This window comes from Mercenaria mercenaria, chromosome 15, assembly GCF_021730395.1.
Source record: "Mercenaria mercenaria strain notata chromosome 15, MADL_Memer_1, whole genome shotgun sequence".
Lineage (NCBI taxonomy): Eukaryota > Metazoa > Mollusca > Bivalvia > Venerida > Veneridae > Mercenaria > Mercenaria mercenaria.
In genome coordinates, this window is record NC_069375.1 from 254,697 (window position 1) to 278,375 (window position 23,679).

The 23,679-nt window shown below is 33.4% G+C and overlaps 2 protein-coding genes across 2 annotated transcripts in view; one reads left to right on the forward strand and one right to left on the reverse strand.

Annotated features, from left to right (window-relative positions):
- Window positions 1-293: 293 nt before the first annotated feature.
- LOC123559389 (uncharacterized) lies at window positions 294-8,328 on the forward strand. The gene is made up of 3 exons (XM_045351146.1): window positions 294-530; window positions 1,470-1,506; window positions 8,039-8,328. Exons 1-3 carry the CDS (start codon window positions 294-296, stop codon window positions 8,326-8,328), a joined length of 564 nt encoding a protein of 187 aa, XP_045207081.1.
- Window positions 8,329-20,664: 12,336 nt separating this feature from the next.
- Window positions 20,665-23,679, reverse strand: part of LOC123545014 (carbohydrate sulfotransferase 11-like) — a 41,551-nt gene continuing 38,536 nt past the window's right edge. Inside the window, exon 2 of the mRNA XM_045331230.2 lies at window positions 20,665-22,053. Coding sequence (XP_045187165.1) covers window positions 21,271-22,053 — 783 coding nt within the window. The 3' untranslated portion in view covers window positions 20,665-21,270. The remainder of the gene's footprint in view (window positions 22,054-23,679) is intronic.

Genomic DNA, 23,679 nt, shown 5'->3' on the forward strand with positions numbered 1-23,679 from the left:
CATTAAGAGTTCAAAACAATTTGCTGGGATTATCAAAGATAAAACGGCGAATGAGGATGAGATCATGGTGTCATATGATTAAGTGCGCTATTTACAAGTGTACCCGTGGACAAGGCATTGACGGTCATTAAGGACAAACTCTCTACAGACATGACCATTTCTCAGAGAACACCCCTATCAGCAGACCGGATAACTAGACTGTAAGAACTCCAGTGTATGATGGTCAATACTGCCTCCAAATTCACGGAGCAGCCATGTGATCACCAGTATCCCCTATAGTATGCAACCTATACATGGAACATTTTGAATCGTTAGCACTTTCAACAGCACCACACCCTCCGGGTTGGTGGTTCCGCTATGTGGACGACACTTATATCAAGCAAATGAGGCAGTATGTTGATGAATTTACAGATCACATCAACAGTATTGACCCGGATATTAAGTTCACCATAGAGAAGGGAGACAACGGGAGTTTGGCCTTTCTAGACACGAACACTATAAGACTCAGTGATGGTCATTTAAAGACAATAGTATTTCTGAAACCAACACATACTGATCAGTATCTGGATTTTAACTCAGCGCACTCAAAATAACACAAAATTGGAGTTATAAGAACTTTACACCAAAGAGCGGAAGTGGTGACCTCAGATCCTAGAGATCTAAAGGCTGAAATAAAACATGTAAACAAAGCCCTAAATGTGTGCAATTACCCAAGATGGGCAATTAACAAAGTTAAGAAACATCTGTTGAAGAAGAAAGACCAAAGTAGAAGGAGAACATCGGATAGTACAGTTTCAAAGGGAAGCGTCATCCTCCCATACATGAAAGGAAAGAGTGAACATCTGAAGAGAATTTTCGATAAACACAAGACAAATGTATGTTTCAAACCACAGCGCACTCTTAGACAAATCCTTGTTAAACCAAAGGATAAAACAAGTAAACAAGAAATCAGTGGTCCTATTTACCATATAAAATGTGAAGGACACGAAAAGTTTCAATGTAACAAGGTCTACATAGGTGAAACGAAACGAACACTGAGAGCAAGATTCACGGAACATAGACGACCTAGTTCTAGCAGTAGCGAGGTTTCACGCCACATACACCAAGACAGCCCAGGTCACGCTGTCTCATTGGAATCCGTGCGTATTCTTGACCGGGAACCCTCTTGGTTTGAAAGAGGGGGTCAAGGAGGCGGTGTACATCAGAGCATACAAGCCGGCGCTGAACAGGGACGGGGGCCGTTTTCAGTTACCGCACATATGGGACACAGCATTAACATCGCTCTCACCCTCGGGTGGTGTTAATCTTAATCCTCAGTCGATGTAAAGAAAATCAGTTGGCTGATGAAGTCCATAGTAGATGGATGAAAGCTCCCATGGTTTAGCTTTCAATACCTTTTTTGTGTGTGAAAGTAAAAAAACATACATTTTAATAATGTAACTGAAATAGATTATCTGTTTGTCCTACAGAAAAGTCCCGGAGCCATGTTACAATTACAAGAAACAGGTAAGCTATATTTAACCACAGGAACTGGATATAACCCTAACCCTAACCCTAACCTCCAATTTTAGGTATATTTTGACATTCCTGTACCCGGTAAGGATATTTTTTTTGTGGACTAAGAATAATTTTTGTAGACTTAGAATTTTTTTTTTATTTAAATTTTTTTTTTAAATTTCTTCCCTTTGTTGTTCCTGTCCTTTTGGCGTCAACAGTCAAGTTCTTTAAATTTTGCTCCCATCCTCTGCTGTAACCCTCGGGCGTATATTGCCACGCTTGATGGATCTCTTGTTTATAACTAGAATGGTAGTAGAACAAAATGATTTGCTTTTGTCGTATGAATCCCTCTCTATTTACAATATTGGATTAGTTAAATTAATAGGTAAACATATAAGAAATTAAGATTGATTATCAATTAAAATACAAGTAAAAAAGACAGCAAAGTGTTAAGACGTGAACTGGTTCCAGGAAAAGTCTATTCGAACTAGTCTACTTACTGGTGGTTGTAGACTTATTTTCAGCAGTCCGTAATCAAAAGAGTTAACCGAGTACCAGTGTTATATATTGCATTACATGATATTTTGTGCTGCTAAAACCTTTTATTTTTCCTTTAGATCAAAATACATTGAAGACAGTTCAGCAATGATTCACCATTTTCGTTTCTGCCGGAAGGAATGGAGTACTGGAAGATCGCATACACCTCAGATAGTGAATCATTCTAAAGGAAAAATATGTTCAAATTTCACGCGTGTCAGATCATATACAACGGAAATGTTAGCTAATCAGATAAAACACAATGTCGTGAAAGTACAATTGTTGTTAAAGATTGGTTAATGATATGAAAAGGTCGTTGATACATATGAAAGCAATAAACTAGTGTTTGCCACTCTAAGAAGTGATAAATGTTAACATATAACAATGTAGTTTCCGATATAGGAAAACTAGGGTCGCAGGCTTTTAAAAAGCTCACAATGCCTTTTTATTACGTGGCTGTCAAATTTATTTTCATAATGAATAATTCCACGTTAATTCTCAGTAAACGTTTTCTTCAATATTGGTCAAAGGTTTCAATTTAGGTTTTTGTAGTCGAAAGTATGATTGTATTCATTTAATTTGATTACCACCCTTTATGACTAGAATTGTATTACCTCAAATACCATAATGAAATTAATGCTTTACTTTCCCTGCAGTTATAAGCAACATGTATATATGAAGGTGTTTCAGTCGGCGTTTTTTTGGCTGGCGTATTGTTTTAATCCTCATGAAACTTTTACACGATTGGAAACCTATAAATAAAGTTTCAAATGAAACCATAAAATAAAAAAAATAAAAATAAAAAAAAAAGTAACCTATTTATGAACACGGTGATGCGCATAATTATATACACAACCGCTTACAACGACTGATAAAATATTTTGTAGCATTTAGTCTAACATTTAATGCGTTTGTTACAAAAAGCACGATATTTATAAACATTTATTTTTTTATAGCAACCTGCATGTTTTCCCCAATATATACATCGAAAAAAATGGCTGTTTGTATCTGCAGTGCCAACAAGTGCCTGTCTTATTCATTTCTTCAAAACTTGACATAAGCTTTAAAGACGTCTGTTTTGACATTATGATCTTTTTCTATTGAATAACAATTTAACCGCAAACATCAATATTTCCCATATAAACAGTAAGATATTATACTGGTTATGTTATATTTGTGACGTTAGCTTCATGTACCAAGACGCGTTAAAAAGTTAGAAAAACGACAATACTTACAAAGAACTGGTAAATATAATACATATGTTTAGATATATATCTAATTACCTACACATACACGTGTTCAGAATTCGTCAACATTAGTCCTTTCTATCATGATTTATATCCATGAGAAATAAATGTTTAGCGTATTGGACAAAAATCCAAATCTTTTCCTACCAAGTATCTAGGTCGATACTACTGGAAATAATACTACCTGAAGTAAAGCAGATATCATACCTTGAATCCCTGTGTCACTTTGAAAAAAGAGTTAATATACGGGAGTGTACGGGATTCCGTATATTACCAATATACGGGAAGAAATACGGGAAAACTAAAATTTGGGCGTGTACGGGACTTGTATATTTAAAAGTCCGTATACTAGTAAAATACGGATTTCCGTATACCATGAAATACGGAATTCTTGATATACGACACCATATATCATTGAAATACGGGGATTTTTAAAAAAGGGTTATTCTGATCGTATACAACACTTTATATTTCTGTTGTACGGGAATAAATTAACCCGTATATTACAAAAATATGGGACGTATATTTCCCGTATATGTTTCGTATACAACCTCGTATATTTCCCGTTTATTCCGGAAATACGGGATATGAATAATTAGTATATTTCGAAAATACGGGACTTGTATTTCCCGTATATTCCTCGTATACAACTTCGTACATTGCCTGTATATGCCGGAAATACGGGATTTAAATAATTTGTATATTTGGAAAATACGAGACTGATATTTCCCGTATATTCTTTGTATACAACCCCGTATATTTCCCGTATATTCTGGAAATACGGGATATGAATAATTTGTATATTTCAAAAATACGGGACTTATATTTCCCGTATATTCTTCGTATACAACCCCGTATATTTCCCGTATATTCTGGAAATACGGGATATGAATAATTTGTATATTTCGAAAATACGGGACTTATATTTCTCGTATATTCTTCGTATACAACTCCGTATATTTCCCGTATGTGTCGGAAATACGGGATTCAGAAATGTGTATATAATCATACTTAGAAATGTTTGGCAAAAATACAAATGATAATAATCTGGTCATTAAAATGTTAGAGCAATAATTAAAAGGAAATTCTGTTCACCAAGTTTTGCTAGTGGTATATGACACTCTTAGGTTAAAATTGCAGCAAGATTCATGGGTTAAAGATACATTGCTGTCTTTATATAAATTATGACAGAGCTTTAGAAAATTTATATATACTTTGAAATGAAATGTGCATGTTAGTTGCCTTTATTAAAGCACAAGTGTGACCTTGATCTTGAAGCGAGCAATCCGAAACATGCGCTCTGCACGTCGTCTCGATGTTGTTGAAATTTATGCCAAGTTTCTTTGAATCCTTCAAGCAGTTCAAGAGTAGTTACAGAGCAGACGCCAAACAATATCATATAACTTTTGACCTCTATGTACGACCTTGATATTGAAGCGAGCCATGAAAACGTTGTCTCGATATTGTGAACATTTGTGTCAAGATTTCTTCGAAATCCTTGAAGGGTTTCAATAGTTATAGAGCGGTCGCAGAAACGCTAACGGACAGACGGACAACGACGTCATATCATTATACGCACCCTTCGGGCGTATAAAAATCAATGACATTGATTAATTCATCCTTTCTTCCACGTTTCGAACTTTCTACAATGTACAATATATATCCCTTTGTGTTTCATAATTTCTACATTCAGTGTATACAGGTAAAGAATCCAGTCCCGATATTTGCAAAAGAATAAGTTGCTTCTTACTAAATTTTTCATTCATATTCTATATTAGACTTTTGCTTGGCTTAGCATTCTTTTTATAAAAAAAACTGTAGAAAAAATAACTTGTTCTAATGTACATAATATGACCAATTTGCATTTTTGAAGAAAGATGATATTAGCCAAAATCTGGACTCAATGCCCTTTAATATTGGTAGAAAAAGATGGTTTTCTTTTAGTAAAACACATTCAAGCGGAAAATCAAAGGCATGGAATAATTCATTCTTTGTTCTTGCGCGTCCAAAATTGTAAAATAAACATTCGCGGACCATCTCAAATATAAAATAAAGACCTCGAATAATTCACCCTTTCTTCTCGCCAATTTTTTATTTATTTTTTTTTATTTTTCAATACAAGCAATTAGGATTGATTAAGCAATCAATTTATGTCATTATGAACGCTAATCCATGCAATCAATATATGTAGTGAAAATTATATTCTCCGGCCATTTCAAATGCCAAATGTTTTGCATGTGTTCGAACTTGCACATGTTTGCAAACTGAATGCTAATATTGAAAGAGATAGATGTATAACACTAATATTTTATGAACTGATAAAGAACATCCGCGGACTAAAACAGAAACAGGTATAAACTCAAAGACATGAATAAATCCGTCATTTCTTCTTGCGCGTTTCCGATTTATTTTCACATTCAATCTGAATATCCGATCCAGAAAAAAAATCATTCATCCCTATTTATTTGTAGTGATAAACACATTCGTGGATCATTGCCATTGTAAAAATCGAATGCATGTATTAATTACTCTTTTGTCTGCATATTTCCAACGCTCGTGTATACAATGCAAATAATCATAGAAAAAAATCAACTAATCCATTCCTGTTTTATACAGTAAAAAATATGACATTCCGTAGAATATAACACCAAACACGTGTGTTGATACTTTACTTATGAAATCGATTCTAAAATTTTTACAGACGCAAAATAAATGATATTATAAATCAACTACCCCAAAGGAGCTTTTTTTTAAAGAGAAAAGGACAGTTTGAGCATTTTCCACGATTTTTGAACATGATCGCGAAAATATTCTAGTGCCATGACTTCCTAACCGCATTTTTATTCTTACTCGAATTTCGTGAGTTAGTGACCGCTAAATTCGATCCTGGTCTGCTACGGTCCCGACTCCGGGTGGGTCGTTTTTGTGTTTTTTGTTGGGTTTAATGTAACATCGACATAATTATAGGTCCTATAGCGACTTTCCAGCTTTCTTGGTGGAGGATGATCCCAGGTGACCCTCCGTGCATTATTTCATCATGAGCGGGCACCTGCGTAGCCCCACCGACCTTCCGTAAGCCAGCTTGATGGCTTCTAGCCTGGGAATCCAGTCTGACAATTTCTAACTTTTTTCTACCTGCAAATTGACAGCCTGGGGAAACCTGTTTTCCGACCGCAGCGCCACCTATATTACACCCGAAATATGCGGTTGTATGTTAAAGAACGATAACATCTGAAAGCAATAATTCGTGGCTTAAAATAGAAACGGAGTTCTCACGGAAAAGACAGATCGGAATCGTATATACTTACGAAGGTTTCCGAACATTTCCGACCATTAGTCCAAGAAATCCGTGCATTAAAAGGGTCGAATTGTGCACCTTCTGTGAAAAGCATGAAACTTGGCACGGTAGTACATAAATATAATACGCTTCATTTAAGACTGGGAAGCGGTTTGTGGCTATCCAAGATGGCCGCCATAATTCCGTTTATGAAAAAAAATGGCAAAACACGTGTGTGTATCCTGTAATAAAGCTCCGGAATAATAGTGGAATATATCTTACTCTTCGAATATATTTAGATTTATATTTAAAAAATCAATATGGCCGCCAAAATCCAAAATGGCCGCCAAAAATAATCTTTTATTTGAAAATGGCGAAATAATTGATTACATCACGTAAAAGGATATTACTGGGAACAGTCGTATAAAAAACATATACCCTTATATAATCTAGACCATCATATTGAAACAAAAACATAATGGTCATTATATTCCAAGATGGCCAGCACTATGACTCTATCTATAGATTATATGCTGACATTTGATTTTCTTTTCTAACGTATACAAGAAATGTTACATATATATTGTGCGGACTAAAAATACAATATTTTTATCTTATTTTACTTTTATTCCTTGATACTAAACAGTTATGTATAAAAAATTTGTGATTACAAAACATTGTGCAACAATTGGCTTAGATAGTTTCTTTTTCAAAGCTGAGACGTAAAGGAAAAATGAACTTTGCAACACAGACACAGATGTATACATGAAGTCTATAAGTTCCTTACCAATTATTATAATAGTACAAAAATACAATTTGCAGTCCAGATGTGTATAAAAGGTATATAAAAGTTGTAAACTACACATTTTTATATCCAAATCACAATAAAATACAGTTTGTAATAGTATATGAATGTGAAAGAACCATCAAGTAGTGAATTTGTGCTATTATCAATTTATTGTTCTGTTTATAAGCAATCCTTAATTTGTGCTACTTACATACCCATTAATTTGTTAACAACTTGCCCACCTGCTGCTATGTATTGTTATACTACTGAAATTATTACTAGACCTGTTTGAATCATTTTCTTTCAGCATAAAACAGTGGTAATATTATGGCTAGTTTTTGGTCGTGGATTCAGCGGTTGTTATATTTCATAGTTCTTCAGGATTGTGGAATGCGTTCAATATCCGCTATAATATAATTCCGCTAAAGCTAATGCTAGAAGGCGTAAGGGGAGTTGCACTACCCATTACATTTTATGAACAGACTCAGTCAAACCGAGTCTGCTATTATTTTGTATGGTTGTATTCTATGCGTCCAAAAGATCTAAAGACTTACAGATTTTATTACCATGGCATATAGTCTTGCAATATGACATTTACAATAGAAAAAATTAACATCTATATAATGTTAGGCTTCTACTTATGAATACACCAGGTAAGTAGGGTATGAAAAAGGCTTTGTCTCATATGCCCAGAAACTGCCAAACATCCACTGCAATGTCCTGCAAACCTGAATCACAGTAATGCAGACTTAAGAGAAAAGTTGTTCCACTCGATGTACATTATCAAGGCTACTGCCCATCGCCTCAGTCTCCGCAAGACTCCAATTACGGCATACGAACAGCCGCTGTATGCAATCGCTAAACAGATAAAGCGAAATAGGCCGATAACATATGATGAGAATAAGGTTTTGATCACACCGGGTGGATTGTTTTATAACAATAACAGCATGGAAGCCTATTTGGGACCTGCTAGACAAATGTAGATGGACTAAACACTATACCTTAGGACTATGAATCAGTAGACATCATGTTGTGTTTTACATTTGACCTCACCTAACTGTTCAAGAAGGCTACCGTTTGACATATGAGACGTTGTCATCCTTTTGGAAAAGAATTCAAACATGTTTCGTTAATTTTCAACATCCTGCCCAGTTAACTGAAAAATTAGAATTCGTTTCCGGTTCCCTCCATGTTGGGGAGTTTGTGGTCAGAAACAATTCTAGAACTACTGTCATAACTCGAGAATCTGTCTACGAGTGTAACATTAAGTATCCATAATTAATGCGGGGCTGCAATCTTGAACAGACTGAAAACGGGTCCCACTAAGGGTTTATTGAGAATTCACCATTGGTACTTCAACCATACATGTAAAGGTTCTTTCAAGAATTTCAACAGATGTAACATCGTATGGGAAATCTACTTGTAGGATATTCTCAAAGCTGATCCGACCCCATTATTCTGTTGTGAAAAATGGAAGAACCAGCACCGCCTTTGAAAGCAACATCGGGGATCACAGTGTGGCAATTGCAATTTCCCAGGGTAGTGTAATATTGCCATTATATAAGTAGTTTGTTGTCCTTTCGTATAACAGAACATGTGCAACAGAATTATTGTGTCAATACTGCCATAATGGACGTGTTAACATATTAGGGATAGCAGCCTTACTGCGACATACCAAGAGAGGGATACCAAATATTGTTATTTGTCTGTCTCCTCAAATATTATTTTCATTATTTGCTGCAATGAAACATGTTTTAACTAAAAAGGCAGGTTAAATCTAGGGTCAGTCAATAACAGAAGAACACAGTGAAGTTAGTGCTGATTCAAGTGGAATGTACAGTGATTCAGAATCTTGTTTGGATAATATTTCTGTATGGATTGCGAATGATGCCGTTTGTGCGAAGAACTCATTTTTCCCGGTTCTAATTTTTACTAGCCACATAAATCCACTTTAAATTTATTGGCGACACTCCCGCTAGGCTTAATGTACTAAATACAATAATAAAACACGCAAAGTTCAAGGTCAATAACATAAGTCGATTCTTTTATTGAAAACAAGTACCTTTCACTGGAAAATGTCCTAACGTCATAACGTAAACCAAAAAAGCTGTCCTAGACAAGAAAACATTAAAATAAAGCAACATAAGTCCTGTACCATTCACAGTCTGTGTGAGTCATTTTACATATGCTTCATATTTCTGCTGCACAGTAGTATCCACAAAGTGATATAAAGTAAAATTGTGTTTATTCCCAAAACATCTAAAAAATGAGATCTTCGCCACATAATCGCCACAACAATGAACCGTGTAAAATTTGACGATAAATCACAAGAAGGCCTTGATTGTTTTCATTCCTACTTTCTCAATGACATATTTTAAAAAATATTATGTTGGACTTCATTTACACGAGGAGTAAAGTATCGGACGTCATGCGGCAATTTTACCGGTCCGCGTGTCAACCTTTGTTTATCGCGGAATATACAGATCTTGATTTACTTTTCTTTTTAATTGTGAATCAAATCAAGCCATATTAGAATGAAAAATATACATGCAAACAATGTTTTGCAGATTATGTAAAATGGACATTTATAAAGTTGTTGCTTCTAAAATTATGAACATGTTGAAAGGCAATACAATGTATCTGTTGAAAATATTTACTTAGTGCTCAATAGAAACAAGAGCTGATTTATATCTTTTCAGCCTAATTTCTTCACATATTAGTCTGGTGGTTTTAGCCCCTGAAAAAAAATTTATGAGGGCCGGAATGTTAATACTTGTAGACAAAGATTTTATTAAAATTTAAACATCCCTGGTTCATCTGGGTGCTGTCTCCAAAAAAATATGACCATTATATGCAAATTATAGAGGTCTAAAGGTCATGCGTTAAAACTGATATGTTCACATAATTTTCGGCACTGATGCAATGATTCATGAATAATTTCACATTATACAGGATTAGTTTACAGTTATAGGTTTTAATAAAATAGAGAAAAGTGGAAACTTCACAGGTCGCTCAACACGACAAGAACGAAAATGTTGCAGGCTCGGTTTGATTGAGCCTGTTCATGGACGGTAGTGGAAATGCATGCTACCGTCCACGCCCTCTAAACCATACACTTGTATCCAATTAATAAATTATGACTCGCACTCGAAAACGCATTGTATGCTCATATATAAAGGTTAAAGGTCATAGGGTATATATACCGAACAAAATAGTGCTAATTTTTCAATATCTTTGCAAATTCTGTAAATACAATTTTGAAATTTAGCACACTTTTAGAACAAAGTGACGCTAACATATAATTTTATTCAATTAACTAACACACCCCATTTGAAAAAAGTCACAAAAGCACATAAAAGCTGTGTTTTATTAAACAAGTGAATACGATTTGTAAGAATAAGAACTGTTCATAATAATTTTTTTTCAAGCGAATGGTTAAATATGACACAAATGATGAATGCTGTTTTTAGAAAAAACAAGTTAACGAAGTTATTTCATTATCTTCCCAAAATACGTTTCCGTTTTTAGTATGTACATGCACATTGTAAACATTTTTGTTTACTTTTTGTGACCTGTCAAAAATTGGTTGTAATCGTAAAATGAATGAATACTATATCTGAAGGCGTGTTTTGGTTTTGTTGAAAGTTCGGCATTTTATCAATAACATATTGTTCTGAGTGTACACTACATTTCAAGAAGTATTTTATGTTACTTTTTGAAGATATTGGCAAACAAATATAGGGGGCACTTAGCTATTTTGTTTAGTATATATTAGTTATATACAATTTTAGAAAAGCTTTTATTTTACAGATTAAAAACGTCCCAGTAAATTTTTATGTAATATTTGCATACATACATTTTGTATTATCATGAAATACTGTTGGAGTTCACCTTCTGGCAGGATATGTTGTAAAGTTTTAAATGTTTCTTTTCAATGCTTTATTAGCTCGACTTTTCGAAGAAAAAGTAGAGCTAATGCACTCGCTCCAGCGTCGAAGTCGGCGTCGCCGTTGGTTAAAGTTTTTGATAAAGTCAAATATCCCTGCTACTATCAAAGCTATTGACTTGAAACTTAAAATAGTTATTTACTATCAAAGTCTACATCAGGAGAAACAATCCCATAACTTTGATTTGAATTTTGATGAGTTATGCCCCTTTTTGACTAAGAATTTTGGTTAAAGATTTTGATAAAGTCAAATATCTCTGTTACTATCAAAGCTATTGACTTGAAACATTAAATAGTTATTTACTATCAAAGTCTACACCAGGAGAAACAAACTCCCTAACTCTGATTTGAATTTTTACAGAGTTATGTCCCTTGTTAACTTAGATTTTTTGTTTAAATTTTATAAAGTTTTACTAGCAAAGCTCTAATTCAGAGTCAAGCAATGAGAAAAGTCAAGCGCGCTGTCTTACGGACAGCTGTGACTTGTTTTAATTCGGGCTAAGACTATTTAACCAAATATTTCTGATTTCTTGTTAAGATAATTTCCTTTATCTAACTATTGCAACCATTGTGATTACACAGATGCTTCTCAGTTTAAATGTCACAAATATATGTCAAAGGTCGCAGTAAGTGCTATGAAATATAAATAAACATGATCATATTGCCTACTGAAAAGATACATAACCTTGCATATAAAAGTAACAATGCTTACTTTTATTGACAATCCATTTAATCACGTTAATATTTGAAAGAACAGAAAAAAATGCCAATAAATTATTATTTTCTCTTTTCAGAATTGTAAGGCGTATTTTTTCATTCTATGTATCCGAAGTAAGGCTTTAACACAAATAAACGCATACTCTTTAGAAAGATTCAGGATATAGGCTTGTTTAGTTATGTAAGCTATATAAACTTGAATACCTTTACCCCGCAGAATAGAAACGATTTCAACGTACAATTTGTTGTCTAACCTTCTATTGCATTTAACGGAAGATATTTCTTAAAGTGGCATGTACAAAAACGTTCACTGTCAAGAGCTTTGTTGGCTTAATATAACAAAAAGGGTATAAACTGGTATAGACAGTTTCCTGCACATTGTATCTCCTCTCATTATGTGAAATAAAATGTCAACTTGATACCTTGAATAATTGTTCACTTATGTTCCTTAAACCATTTCTTGGAAAATCTTTTAAAATGTATTAAAAGTGGGTAATTTAAACGTGACTAACTGTGGACCTATAAGAGTTATGTTTTCTTTCCCAGTAAAGTATCTATTCCTGCATGCAGTTTATACAAACTTCTTTTCCCATTTGTAATGTTCAGGACAAATAAATTTGATAAAGGGAGATAACTGGAAAAAGTAAACACGATGGCAACACTTCCTCTCAACGTACCTTGTCATAATGTGAAAAAGTTCCACAAAATCCCTAAAATAATTTTGGAGTTGTCCTAATACAAATATTAATTAAAGGAAGGTTATTATGAAGAAAGCAATGTTAAGTTATGGTTCTGGTACACAAGAACGTCTCTTAATGTCCTCTAATTTTGTATGCAGATTGAATAAAGTCTCTTCAGCACATTTAGAGTTAATGCCTGGACAAGTCAATTAGATAAAATAAGGAAAAACCGAAATGGTTCTTGTACACAGCTGTCAGAATAATTTGTATATCTGATATATTGATAACGTAACACATAAGCACAGACAGTGCTTGACTACCTTTTCATGGTGCCATTGCTATAATTATTGTTGAATTGCTGTTTATAATAGGATTTGTGTCATTTGTGGCTGATTTGGGTTCATAATGTTGATAGATGGATCCCAGCATCACACATTATGTCATATACAATAGTAAATGGGAATCAGATATTTGCTAGAGCAAGTACTCGTTGTCAAACCCTATGTATAAATTTGGACCAATCAGAACACGTTCTATAAATAGCATCAATCAAAGCTCACGTCTGCTAAGGTATAAATAGGTAGATGGATGACAGAGAGATCATTCTGTATCCGGCAATAGAAGAAGACACATCGAGGGTTCAACTAATAATTTATCCCAGTACCTTGATAAGGGAGATATTGCAACTACACTGTCGGGGTGGATAAATTATTAAAAAAGAAGACGTTCGAAGTTCATAGACTAAAGAATAGTTCAACAAGGTTTCCAGTTATAGGACCAGTGCATAGGAGTTTTACCTTAACAGTAGATGAATGCTATAGACGATAGCAAAAACAGTCTGAGCATCGGAAAGCTGAGACAGAGACCCAGAGTTTGGTAATAGTAGGAGAGTTCCAGCTTATAGACTGTTCAGCGTTATTGGCGAAGTACATCCAAGGCATCGGGGATATACCTAAATGGTAGTGGAAGGCTACATGTGATAGCATATAGGCGCTGAGCATTCCAGGAGTCAGGGCAATCATAGAGTCGCAACTTCAATTAAGAGGACAGAGGCCGAGCATCTATGCGAAAGGACTAGTATGTTGTTGATTCATAGACATTTTCTGACGGGAACTTCAACAAAAAGGTCTCCAGCCTATAGGAGTTTGAGCTAATTATCATCAATTGAAGATTGTTAGTTTGAAACATATTAGTGATTTGTCTGATCCCTGAAATTATCTAGCTGATAATTGAAACCATTTACGAATCATTGGTACACGAATCATTTAGGTAAGGTAGCCAGAGGAAATCTTTATAAAAGAAATATTTGATCTCACCAGCTCTACGTTTTAACAAAGGACATTCTATATCGTTTGTCAGCTAGTCTAAGACATAGTCACCCTAGAGATTGGACCCATTTCATTGTTCAAAATACGTAGGCACTTCCCTGGGCCATATAATTCGTATCCTGACAACAGCAGTCTCCCTTAATGTCACCTATTTTTGTTTTTGTATGCAGTTCCCTTCGCACGTTTACAACAAATGCCACTAAGGATGATCAAAGTAGATGATTGGTAAAATCAAACAATCTATTGTTACCAATGTCATCCGTCTAGGGGCATTTTTCACAAACCACATGCTAATACAGCATTTCCTTTTCAAAGTAGCTATGGGGGCATATGTGTATAAATGATTATTAAATGTATTATATAACTGATGAAGAGATATGTACTGTATGGCATATGTATATAAATTATAACTATATGTATGATATAATTAGGTGGGCCGATGGTCTAGTGGTAACACGCTTGACTGTCAATCCAGAGGTCCGGGGCTTCGCGCCTTGTGTGGCTGCAGTATATGTAAAGCGTCTTTGAACGTGTTTATCATGAAAAGGGCGCTATATAAAGCTGGTATAATATAATAATACTAATAATAATTCATAAAGAGGTATGTACTTTAAAATTGTCTGGAAATCTATAATGGCTGAATGCTTTCAAATGTTAATATCTGCATTTTATTTTTATATTGGTAAGAAGTAAGAAATGAAATTGTAATTAAATAATATTGAATAACGTATGTACCAATAAGCTTCATCTGGCGAAAGAATGCACTTTAAAATAATTTACATAAAGAATTATTCAAATGTCATTTAGAGATGCTTGTTAACTAAACACTGAAACTTAATGCTCATTGTGTAACTTTGGAAAGTTTGTTTATCTTAACAGTTATAATGTAACATAGATTTGGGTGAAATAAATGGTACGCTAAACAAAGCATGATATTCTAGTACTCAGTGATAGACAGTCATTGTTCAAAGTGTGGTAAATTGTGGGAGGGGGCATTTAATTCATTAAAATTATGTAAAAGCGACTTGTAATAAGAACTCACAAATATAAAAAGAAATCGAATTATACCTGTGTTATGCAGTATATATTTTCCAAAAGTAAATATAAGTATCGGTACATACATTACCATGAAAGCATGCTGAAATAAAACAAGAGCACCACCTCGAGGGTGCAGATGCTCATCTGAATGTGTTTGTCTCTGTATAATAGAAATATTGTCATACCAATGAAATTTAAGTCCAAAAAGACCGTAATTCTTGCAAAAAAAAAAACGATGTAGAGTTACTTTACTTGCTGTGCAGAGTCAGCTTTAAATGGCGAATAACTGCTCCAAGTTTTAAAGCAATATCTTTGACCGTTAATGAGAAAAGTTGACCTAAACGCAAAATTTAAGCAAGAAATCTGATATTTCCTAAGTCCAAAAAGGGTCATAATTCTTGCAAAAAGCAGGATGGAGATATGTTTCTTGCTTTACAGAGTCAGCTTTTGATGGTTAATAAGTGTTGCAAGTTTTAAAGCAATAGCTTTGATAGTTTAGGAGAAAAGCTGACCTAAACACAAAACAACAAAGAAATCTGATATTTTCTAAGTCCAAAAGGGGCCATAATTCTTGCAAAAACAGGATGGAGTTATGTTTCTTGTTATACAAAGTCAGCTTTTGATTGTGAACAAGTGTTGCAAGTTTTAAAGTAATAGCTTTGATAGTTTAGGAGAAAAGCTGACCTAAACATAAAACTTAACTAGGCAACGCCGACGCCGACGCCGACGCCGACGCCGATGACGATCAAGTGATGACAATAATTTTCAAAAAATCAGATGAGCTAAAAAGGAATCCCATATTCTATAACAATGCTTAAGATATCTGTATTCAATTATATACAAAATATGCAGCCAAAGGGAATATACAACTATCAAATATCGTATGTTGTGCTGTACACGATATATATTGATAATAACGTAAGTGTCAAGGAGCTGAGGTCTGATTCAACAAGTACATAATAGTTAAATATTAATCTTTATGTCCATAGTATTGATTGTGAACTTCTGCTGATATGTTTTCTATATAATTGAACAATCCCTTAAGCAAGTAGGGTACCACAGACATTTTGACAAAAGCTTTGTAACGATCAACTGATGCCAGTAACGTAAGTACTATATAGACCACTGAAAAGAAAGTAATGCCATTTAGTGTTTTACGATATGGTTCAGACAACTAAATTCTATAAAGGGAGATAATATAAAAAATAAGCGAGATAGACTCATGATTTTATACACTTCAGTTTCTTTTAATAGCCTTTATCGTTGTGTGAAATTTCAACAAAAATGATTCGTTAAATTTAGAGTTATGTACAAATTGGTCATTTCCAATGTTTTGCATTTTATTAATTGAAATGCAGTTTTTTTCAGAATATATTTTAGTTGATAATATACTTATTGTAATTGCTCAGTAATGTTTAGCAATGTGTTGACCAATTTAATCATAACTCTTACAGAAAAGCAATTTTCTCCCTTTCAGATAATTCTCATCTTTATCTAATCAAAAATAAAATAATGATCTAAAACTGAAAAAGAGAAATGACAAGTATTTTCATTCAGATATCAAGATCTTTTTATCTAAGTAACAACAAAAAAAAAATAACCAGGAAATTGATCATGGCGGGATTTTATAAGAAATCAAAGAAGCGTTCAGTTGCATTTTTAATAAATAAAAAAGAAATATGGACAGAAGGCCAATTACTAGCAGCCCCAATCACAGTTTCTATGTTGGAAAATTCGTTGAAAGCAACATATGTGTATAACTGTACAGAAATTTACGTATATGCCATGGAAACACTCTTTGTTGAATCTTTCAATAACACTTCACAAATTATATGCTGAGAAGTAACATGACAATTATCCATTGGAATGAAAATGTTGGATCTAACAGACTTACACATAATTACGGACACAATATTTGGGCACAATGGATGAACATAGTGTTTGGCTGGAGACCTTTCTAATGAGACACTATGAAATGTATTATGTGAACTGAGTTTATAAGAAAACTTTATCAATTGCATTCAATTCTGATTATAGTATAAGAACTGAAATTGGGGAATATATACTTCCCCGTGAGTGGCCTTAATACATTTTCTATTATTTATAATAAAATCCACAATAATGAGTATCATTGTTTCAAATAAACGTGATTTATTATTTCAAAAGGTGCCTGAATGCATGTTCTTTTTATTTTAACAGAAGTCCAGCAATAATGAGATATTATTGTAATAAAACTTAATTTATTGAAATATACTGTTATATCTTATCACTTTGTTTGTTTAACCCTAATTTAATCAGGCTTTCTAAACTCGTTATAAAGGTGAGGACTGGTTTGCTATAATATCAAATGCAATCTATGCTATACAGTAGCTTATTATGATAAAAAAAGCCAGTCTAACAATGATTCAGTCTTATATACTGGCCCTTACCGCCAATACGCAGATCGTATCATCCCCATAAGCCACAAACCTCGCCATCATACCAGAATTAGTGTCTTTAACGATGAAGACGTATTTGTATCAAAATTCGATAAATAAACATCTTTAATTTGACCAAACCAAATAGAAAGATATACAGTCCAACTTGTTTTAAGCAGCCAATTGAGGGAAGTGGTGAAAGTGGATGCTTAAGACAGGTAACTACCAGGTAGAGGAATTTTGGACTTGTGCACGTCCAAAACCGATCTCAGCCCACAACACGTGGACTGTTTTCCAGATTCGAGTAAGTTGAAACATTTAACACTGTTCTCAGGAGTAAGGTACATGTATATGCGATCACGTTAAGAAGTCAGTTTTTTATTTCCAATATAATTCAGGGATGCTATTTACATTGATAGACAAATGTTTTTACAAAGTCAAAGCAAGTGTTGCATCAATAAAATATTTAATCAAAAATATGTTTCATGTAAATACTTTAATATTGTGAAAAAATGGAATGTACTTAAATATTTAACACTTCAAAATTTGAAGCTTTAAAATATCATAATATTGTATTGCTCTTTAGATGGCTTCAGGCAAGTTAGTTTCCGATACTTGAAGTATATCCTATGTATACAGTTTTCTAAGAATGCAGGACTTATTTCCTCAAGCTGTACAAAGAATTTTCCGTTTTGTCACTTGAGTCTGAAATTCTATCAATAAGACTCAAGAGGTATATCTTTTACAAAAGTACCAATTACTTAGAGCAGAGTTTCAGAAATCCCATATCTGGATCCCGTGTGCTACCAGGAAGTAACATCGGGCTACTAAATTTTTATAAGAGCGTGTCCGACGAGAAACCCAGAAATCAATACTCCAATCTTTGTGAAGTCAGCAAGAAGCATAATTTTGACAGTTGTCTATAATCCCCTTATTTATCCAGTGAAACACGCCGAGAGCATTAATTATTTTACCACCCCATTGGCAAAATCTGCAAACAATTAACCCGGTGGCAAATGTTTTAATAACATGTGCTTGCGACTATTTAGCTTGATCCAATAATAATAAAGTTGCTAATTCATACTGTTCAATGTTTAAACCAGTCTTAAAGTAACCACCACCTATTCAACATGCACTTTCTTTTTTCCGATATCAAATTATATCGAATTTTTAGTGTAAATACAATGGCTCCGAGACATTATATCATGAGAAAGTTTTGTGCTTACGATGAGTTTATGCTCTTAGATAGCATGCACAAATCGACCATTTTTTACCAAAATCTGCAAGTTTATATCAGAACACATTTCGGAATTTACTTGAAAAACTACTTATTTCAAGATGTTTGTGATCATATAAAAATATTTATCAAAATTATATGATGCTATAAGAAATAAAAACGCAATGGTAATGCAAGGAAATTGCAAGAGTTCCCATTTCAAATGATTTGAACTTCTTACCTCAAATAAAAACATCCAGGAGAAAAAATAAATGTGTAGTGATTATTGCTATTTAGAAAACAAAATTTGTAATAACATATGCGTAATTTATGAAGTATTTTATTAATTGGTTTGAGAGCAGTTTATTGTCTACAAATGACGAATCCATTTTTTTCAGTTATTATGCACATTAGACACAGTTTCTCAATCGAGCAGGACAGTTGTGGCAACTCAAAGGTGTATTTATAATTAAAACATCCGGTACGAAAAATAAAAATACCAGGGACATCTGCAAATATAAAATACTCACAATGTGATCATAACCTAGCATGCGTGTTCAAGACATAACACCAAAATACATCTACCACAATTGATGGCCTTCGAAATTAATACACCACGCATGGGTAGGTCGACATTGATTGTCCCACATTGAGTGTACGCACGTATTGAATGGACACTATTAAACCTACATAAAACATAACCCTAACATTTAGTCAGTATATTGTTCACTCAATACGTGCGTACAACCAAAAGGGGCGATTTAATGTTGGCGCACAAATGGGTTGATATCAAACTGCAGTTATTCCCGTATTTTCGTCCCTTGTGGTGACAATGAATGATTGCTTGAATTAAAGAGTGTTTACAAAGGAAAAATAAACAATACGTTTCTAAAAAAATGTAATCTTTTGGTTTCAGGGAAACAAACACACATACACATGACAGTTCTAATTAACAAACGTATCTGTTTATTTGGCTGCTTAACAATAACTTTGACCAATCAGCTTACAAGCTTCTGATTATGCAGTATGCGTCAAAAAGTAAATTCCATTCATATGCGGATGTGACGAAACATTAAGACATAAAAGTTTATACATGTCCTTAACTGCATATGTCGCTCAAACATCAAGATGAACAACCGTTTACACGTTATTTTTATGTGGAAGTCTAGTAGTTTACTTTTTGCGTTGGCTAAGATGACGAAAATGATGTAAGTATATTGTTATCTTAAAATCACTTGTCATTTTAATGGATTCAGAACTTAACTAGAAGCAGTACTGATATCAATCTGACTAAAGTTCATCTCCTATTACGCTACGCTTAGGATCTGAGAACGAGCTATTGATAGCCTCGTCCTAACGACCCTTTCGCTAGCCAATCAGAGCTTAACTTTGCAAATCTATAGCTAGCCTTGATTTTTGATATTTACAATTCTTATGTCGTAATTTGTCAGATAGCCGGTTAGCTCAGTCGGTAAGCTACTAGCTCTGTAAACGGGGGTTCCTGGGTTCGAGCCCTGAATTGACTGCACATTTTTCTTACTCTTTGACATTCGAACAAGTCGTCTGATTGGTTCATATAAAAATAGATTGGCAAAAATAAAAATAGCAATATTGGAAATCCAAAATATACAGAAGACGAATGTGAATGGGTCAATCTCAGATCTTCGTTTAGAAGATCAAGCACTTTAGTTAGATTGTACTGATGTGAGAAAGCAGTACAATACAGTACAACAGATTATCAACGTTTCAGGTCCTTGCCTATTTTTGTCGTTGACAAAAAGTTGCCATACTCATAATTTAATATATTGAGCCGGTAATTTTGGTTTCTATGGATTACATAGATTTTTTTTCTGTTTAATTAAAATTTTATTTACATTGATTTAAATGAAAGTGGTTAAATGGATGTTGTATGTTCTTTCACGGATTTCTGAACAGTGCTCACGCTATTTTAGAAAATAATATGCTCTGTACTAATCTAGACACAAATCCTTGACATCTACTTGTCCATTTGAACACACATATGTCATATATAGCCATAATGTATGTTCTTATACATTAATGTGTATACTACGAATGTTGAAATTGGCAGAATAAAACTTTAAAAAGTGATTAATTTACATCGTAAAACGATGAAATAATGCTTTCTCTTGAATACATTGGTTAAATTATATGTTTTTCAATTGTTAACTGGTAAATAAGTTTGATGCACAATAAATATTATTTTGTTCCCTAAATTTACTTCTTAGTGATACTGTACATTTAAGAATTTGTCAGTCATATAAATGCTTATATGAACTTGTCAACTTTTAAGATATTAAAAGTGCTAACATAAATTTGTGCTAATACGTATATGTTAATTTTAAAAATGTAAAAGCATCAAATTATCTATTAAGTTCTGATTTAGTTATATTTTAGATTTTCTCTCGAAATGGCTAAAGTACATGAGAATATCACCTTAAATCTATTATAAAGAAGTCTAGACATAGGCCAAATAACATCTCAACTTCTGTTACGAAATATTTCTGCAAAGTTTGGAACTTGAAAGAAAAAAAACAACAACATTAAACACACTTTTTACCTTTATCAGTTCATCATGTGAGATGGATAAGGGAAGCCAAATATATAATAGTCTTTGTAATATTTTTCCCACAATTTATGTATTATGCCATTTGGAACTTCGTTGAAATACAGTTTTAACAGCTTATCACTTGATTCAAGAGTGTAACCTGTTTCATTTCTTTTTGGTATATCCACTTTTCCACTAGCACCGATATGTTGCAATACCTCTCTAATGTCATCGTTAAAATGGTTTGCGAGACCAATAAAGTCATACTCCATTTCACACGGCCGACATTTTTCAAAATACGGATAAATATGTCTGTTCATGTTTATCATTTGTTCGTCTAATGTAAGTTGTAAATATTTCTTAAATGAAATTGAGCGGTCTTTAAAGAACATCAAAGGTCGTCTATCTCTATAAGCAGATAGTAGCCTTTCTAGTGGTTCTCTGACCATCATTACACTGATACGATGTTTCTCACACATAATTTGCTGGAAATTAGTCATGCATTTCTTACTGTATCTATCTACCATATGTGCTGTGAGATTATTGATATCACCAGTATAGTTGTGGTCAAGAACGTAAAGCACGCGGTTTGTATTCGTCGAAGCCACTTTGAAATTGTAGCAAAGAGTTAAGTTATAACTACGACTTCTCCCAAATTCTGTGTTATAGCTCAATTCTGTATTGGTTTTGAGTCGTAAATTGTTTTCCTTCAGAAATGTGTGGCATCTTTCACTTACAAGGTTTGCGCGTTGTTTCGCTGAAAGCCTTTGCCCAGTTTCATTAAACAATTTGTGCATTATCTGAAAATGTAACTAAACGTTATAAACAAATTTGGTTCTAATTTCAAGTGAAACTCTTGGGGGAATTTTATTTGGTCTTTAGAGAAAGCAATATTTATTTCAATATGATAACTGCATTTGTTCGGAAAACATCGAGCTCTTCACATTCTCAAAATTGTTCTTAGGTCGCCATATGACCTAACATTGTCTCAATCCGACGTTAGACCCAGCAAAATAAATAAATAAAGTATTATTGATCTGTTAATAACACAAGACAATAAAGTCTAATAAAGTTTAAAGTAAACATGGCAACAGAGATGTTTAAAATAGCTTACATCTTGCTTTTTATCGTAATTTCTTAAATAAATATTAAATGAAATTATCTTTCCTGTTAATGTAGCTTTAAGACATCTTATTTCTAACTTAATTCTTATTTTCATGTTATTTGCATTTATTTAAACACATTTCACAGCTTAAAATACTTACAGCAGTACCCCTCGCCTGACATATTTATGGAAAAATCGTTATGCATGATGCTAATATTCTCACAGATATTGTAGAAATGCAAATAAAAAGCTGAAGTTGTGTTTCTTAAATAGACCAGTGTCGACGCTTTTGAATTTTACATTTAGGTGTATAGGTAACGGGCTTCTTTTCCATGGTAACATCAATTTAATTCAAGAAACTACAATTTTCTACTAAATTTGAACAATTTTAGAGCTTAGTTTTAGTATATAAGTAACATATTATTAACGGAAATTAAAAAAACAATGGTATTACAAATCAAACCGCCCATTTTGTATTCAAATATGGCCGTAAAAAGTAACCTTTCACCCAACTATATTCCCAATAACATCAATTACCATCATCCATTTTCCTACATTCCGCAAAACATTCTAATATAACTACATAAAAGAAGCAAAATATTGATAATTATTCAGAGCGAAAGACTCATAAAAATATTTCAGCAAATAATGGCTGTTTAAAAAATTGTTTAAATAAAGAAAATGCACAGAATTACGAACTTTCAAAATAAAGTCTATTAATTTTGCGCGGTAACTGACACGTAACGTCATGACGTCAATGACGTCATTTTAAGGCAACAGTGTTTTGAAGCGTTTCTGTGGCAGTTTATTTATTATTTATGCATTATTAAACTATTAGGCATCAGATCGGATACAGGTTCATGATTTGTTTTTAGAGGAATGGATATATTAACACATTTAGTTTGTCGTAAACGTCGTCGTAAATCGTCACGTTGGACATGCGCACATACAAATATTAAGGTAACCTACCTCCTTAATACCAAATAAAGGTTAGAGACCACCAATTGTTTTCCCATAGACTCACATTGTAACATTGTGGCGTGTACGGCCTTCCATACATCGAAACATGTATATCTAATTACAAGTTTTTCAAGAACTATCCTAGTTCTACCAAAATATCGGACGAAAAACATTTGAATAGTGATACTTTATTTAAGTAATTTTCGTGTGAATGAGATGACCCCCTGTTTACATCATTGACATGGCGGGAGAAATTCGTTTGATAAAACTTTTTCTAATACACATGAAATGTAGCAAATTTTGTCAAAATGTATAATAAAATACTGTAAATGCAGTGAAAAAATATCAATTTTGAAAAAAT

What these genes read in the sequence shown, in the direction of transcription:
- LOC123559389 (XM_045351146.1), top strand. Translation starts at nt 294, where the DNA reads ATGGAACATTTTGAATCGTTAGCACTTTCAACAGCACCACACCCTCCG. An exon ending in ATGGTCATTTAAAGACAATA is followed by an intron (nt 531 to 1,469) that starts GTATTTCTGAAA and finishes TTTGTCCTACAG; the next exon opens with AAAAGTCCCGGAGCCATGTT. An exon ending in GTTACAATTACAAGAAACAG is followed by an intron (nt 1,507 to 8,038) that starts GTAAGCTATATT and finishes TCATATGCCCAG; the next exon opens with AAACTGCCAAACATCCACTG.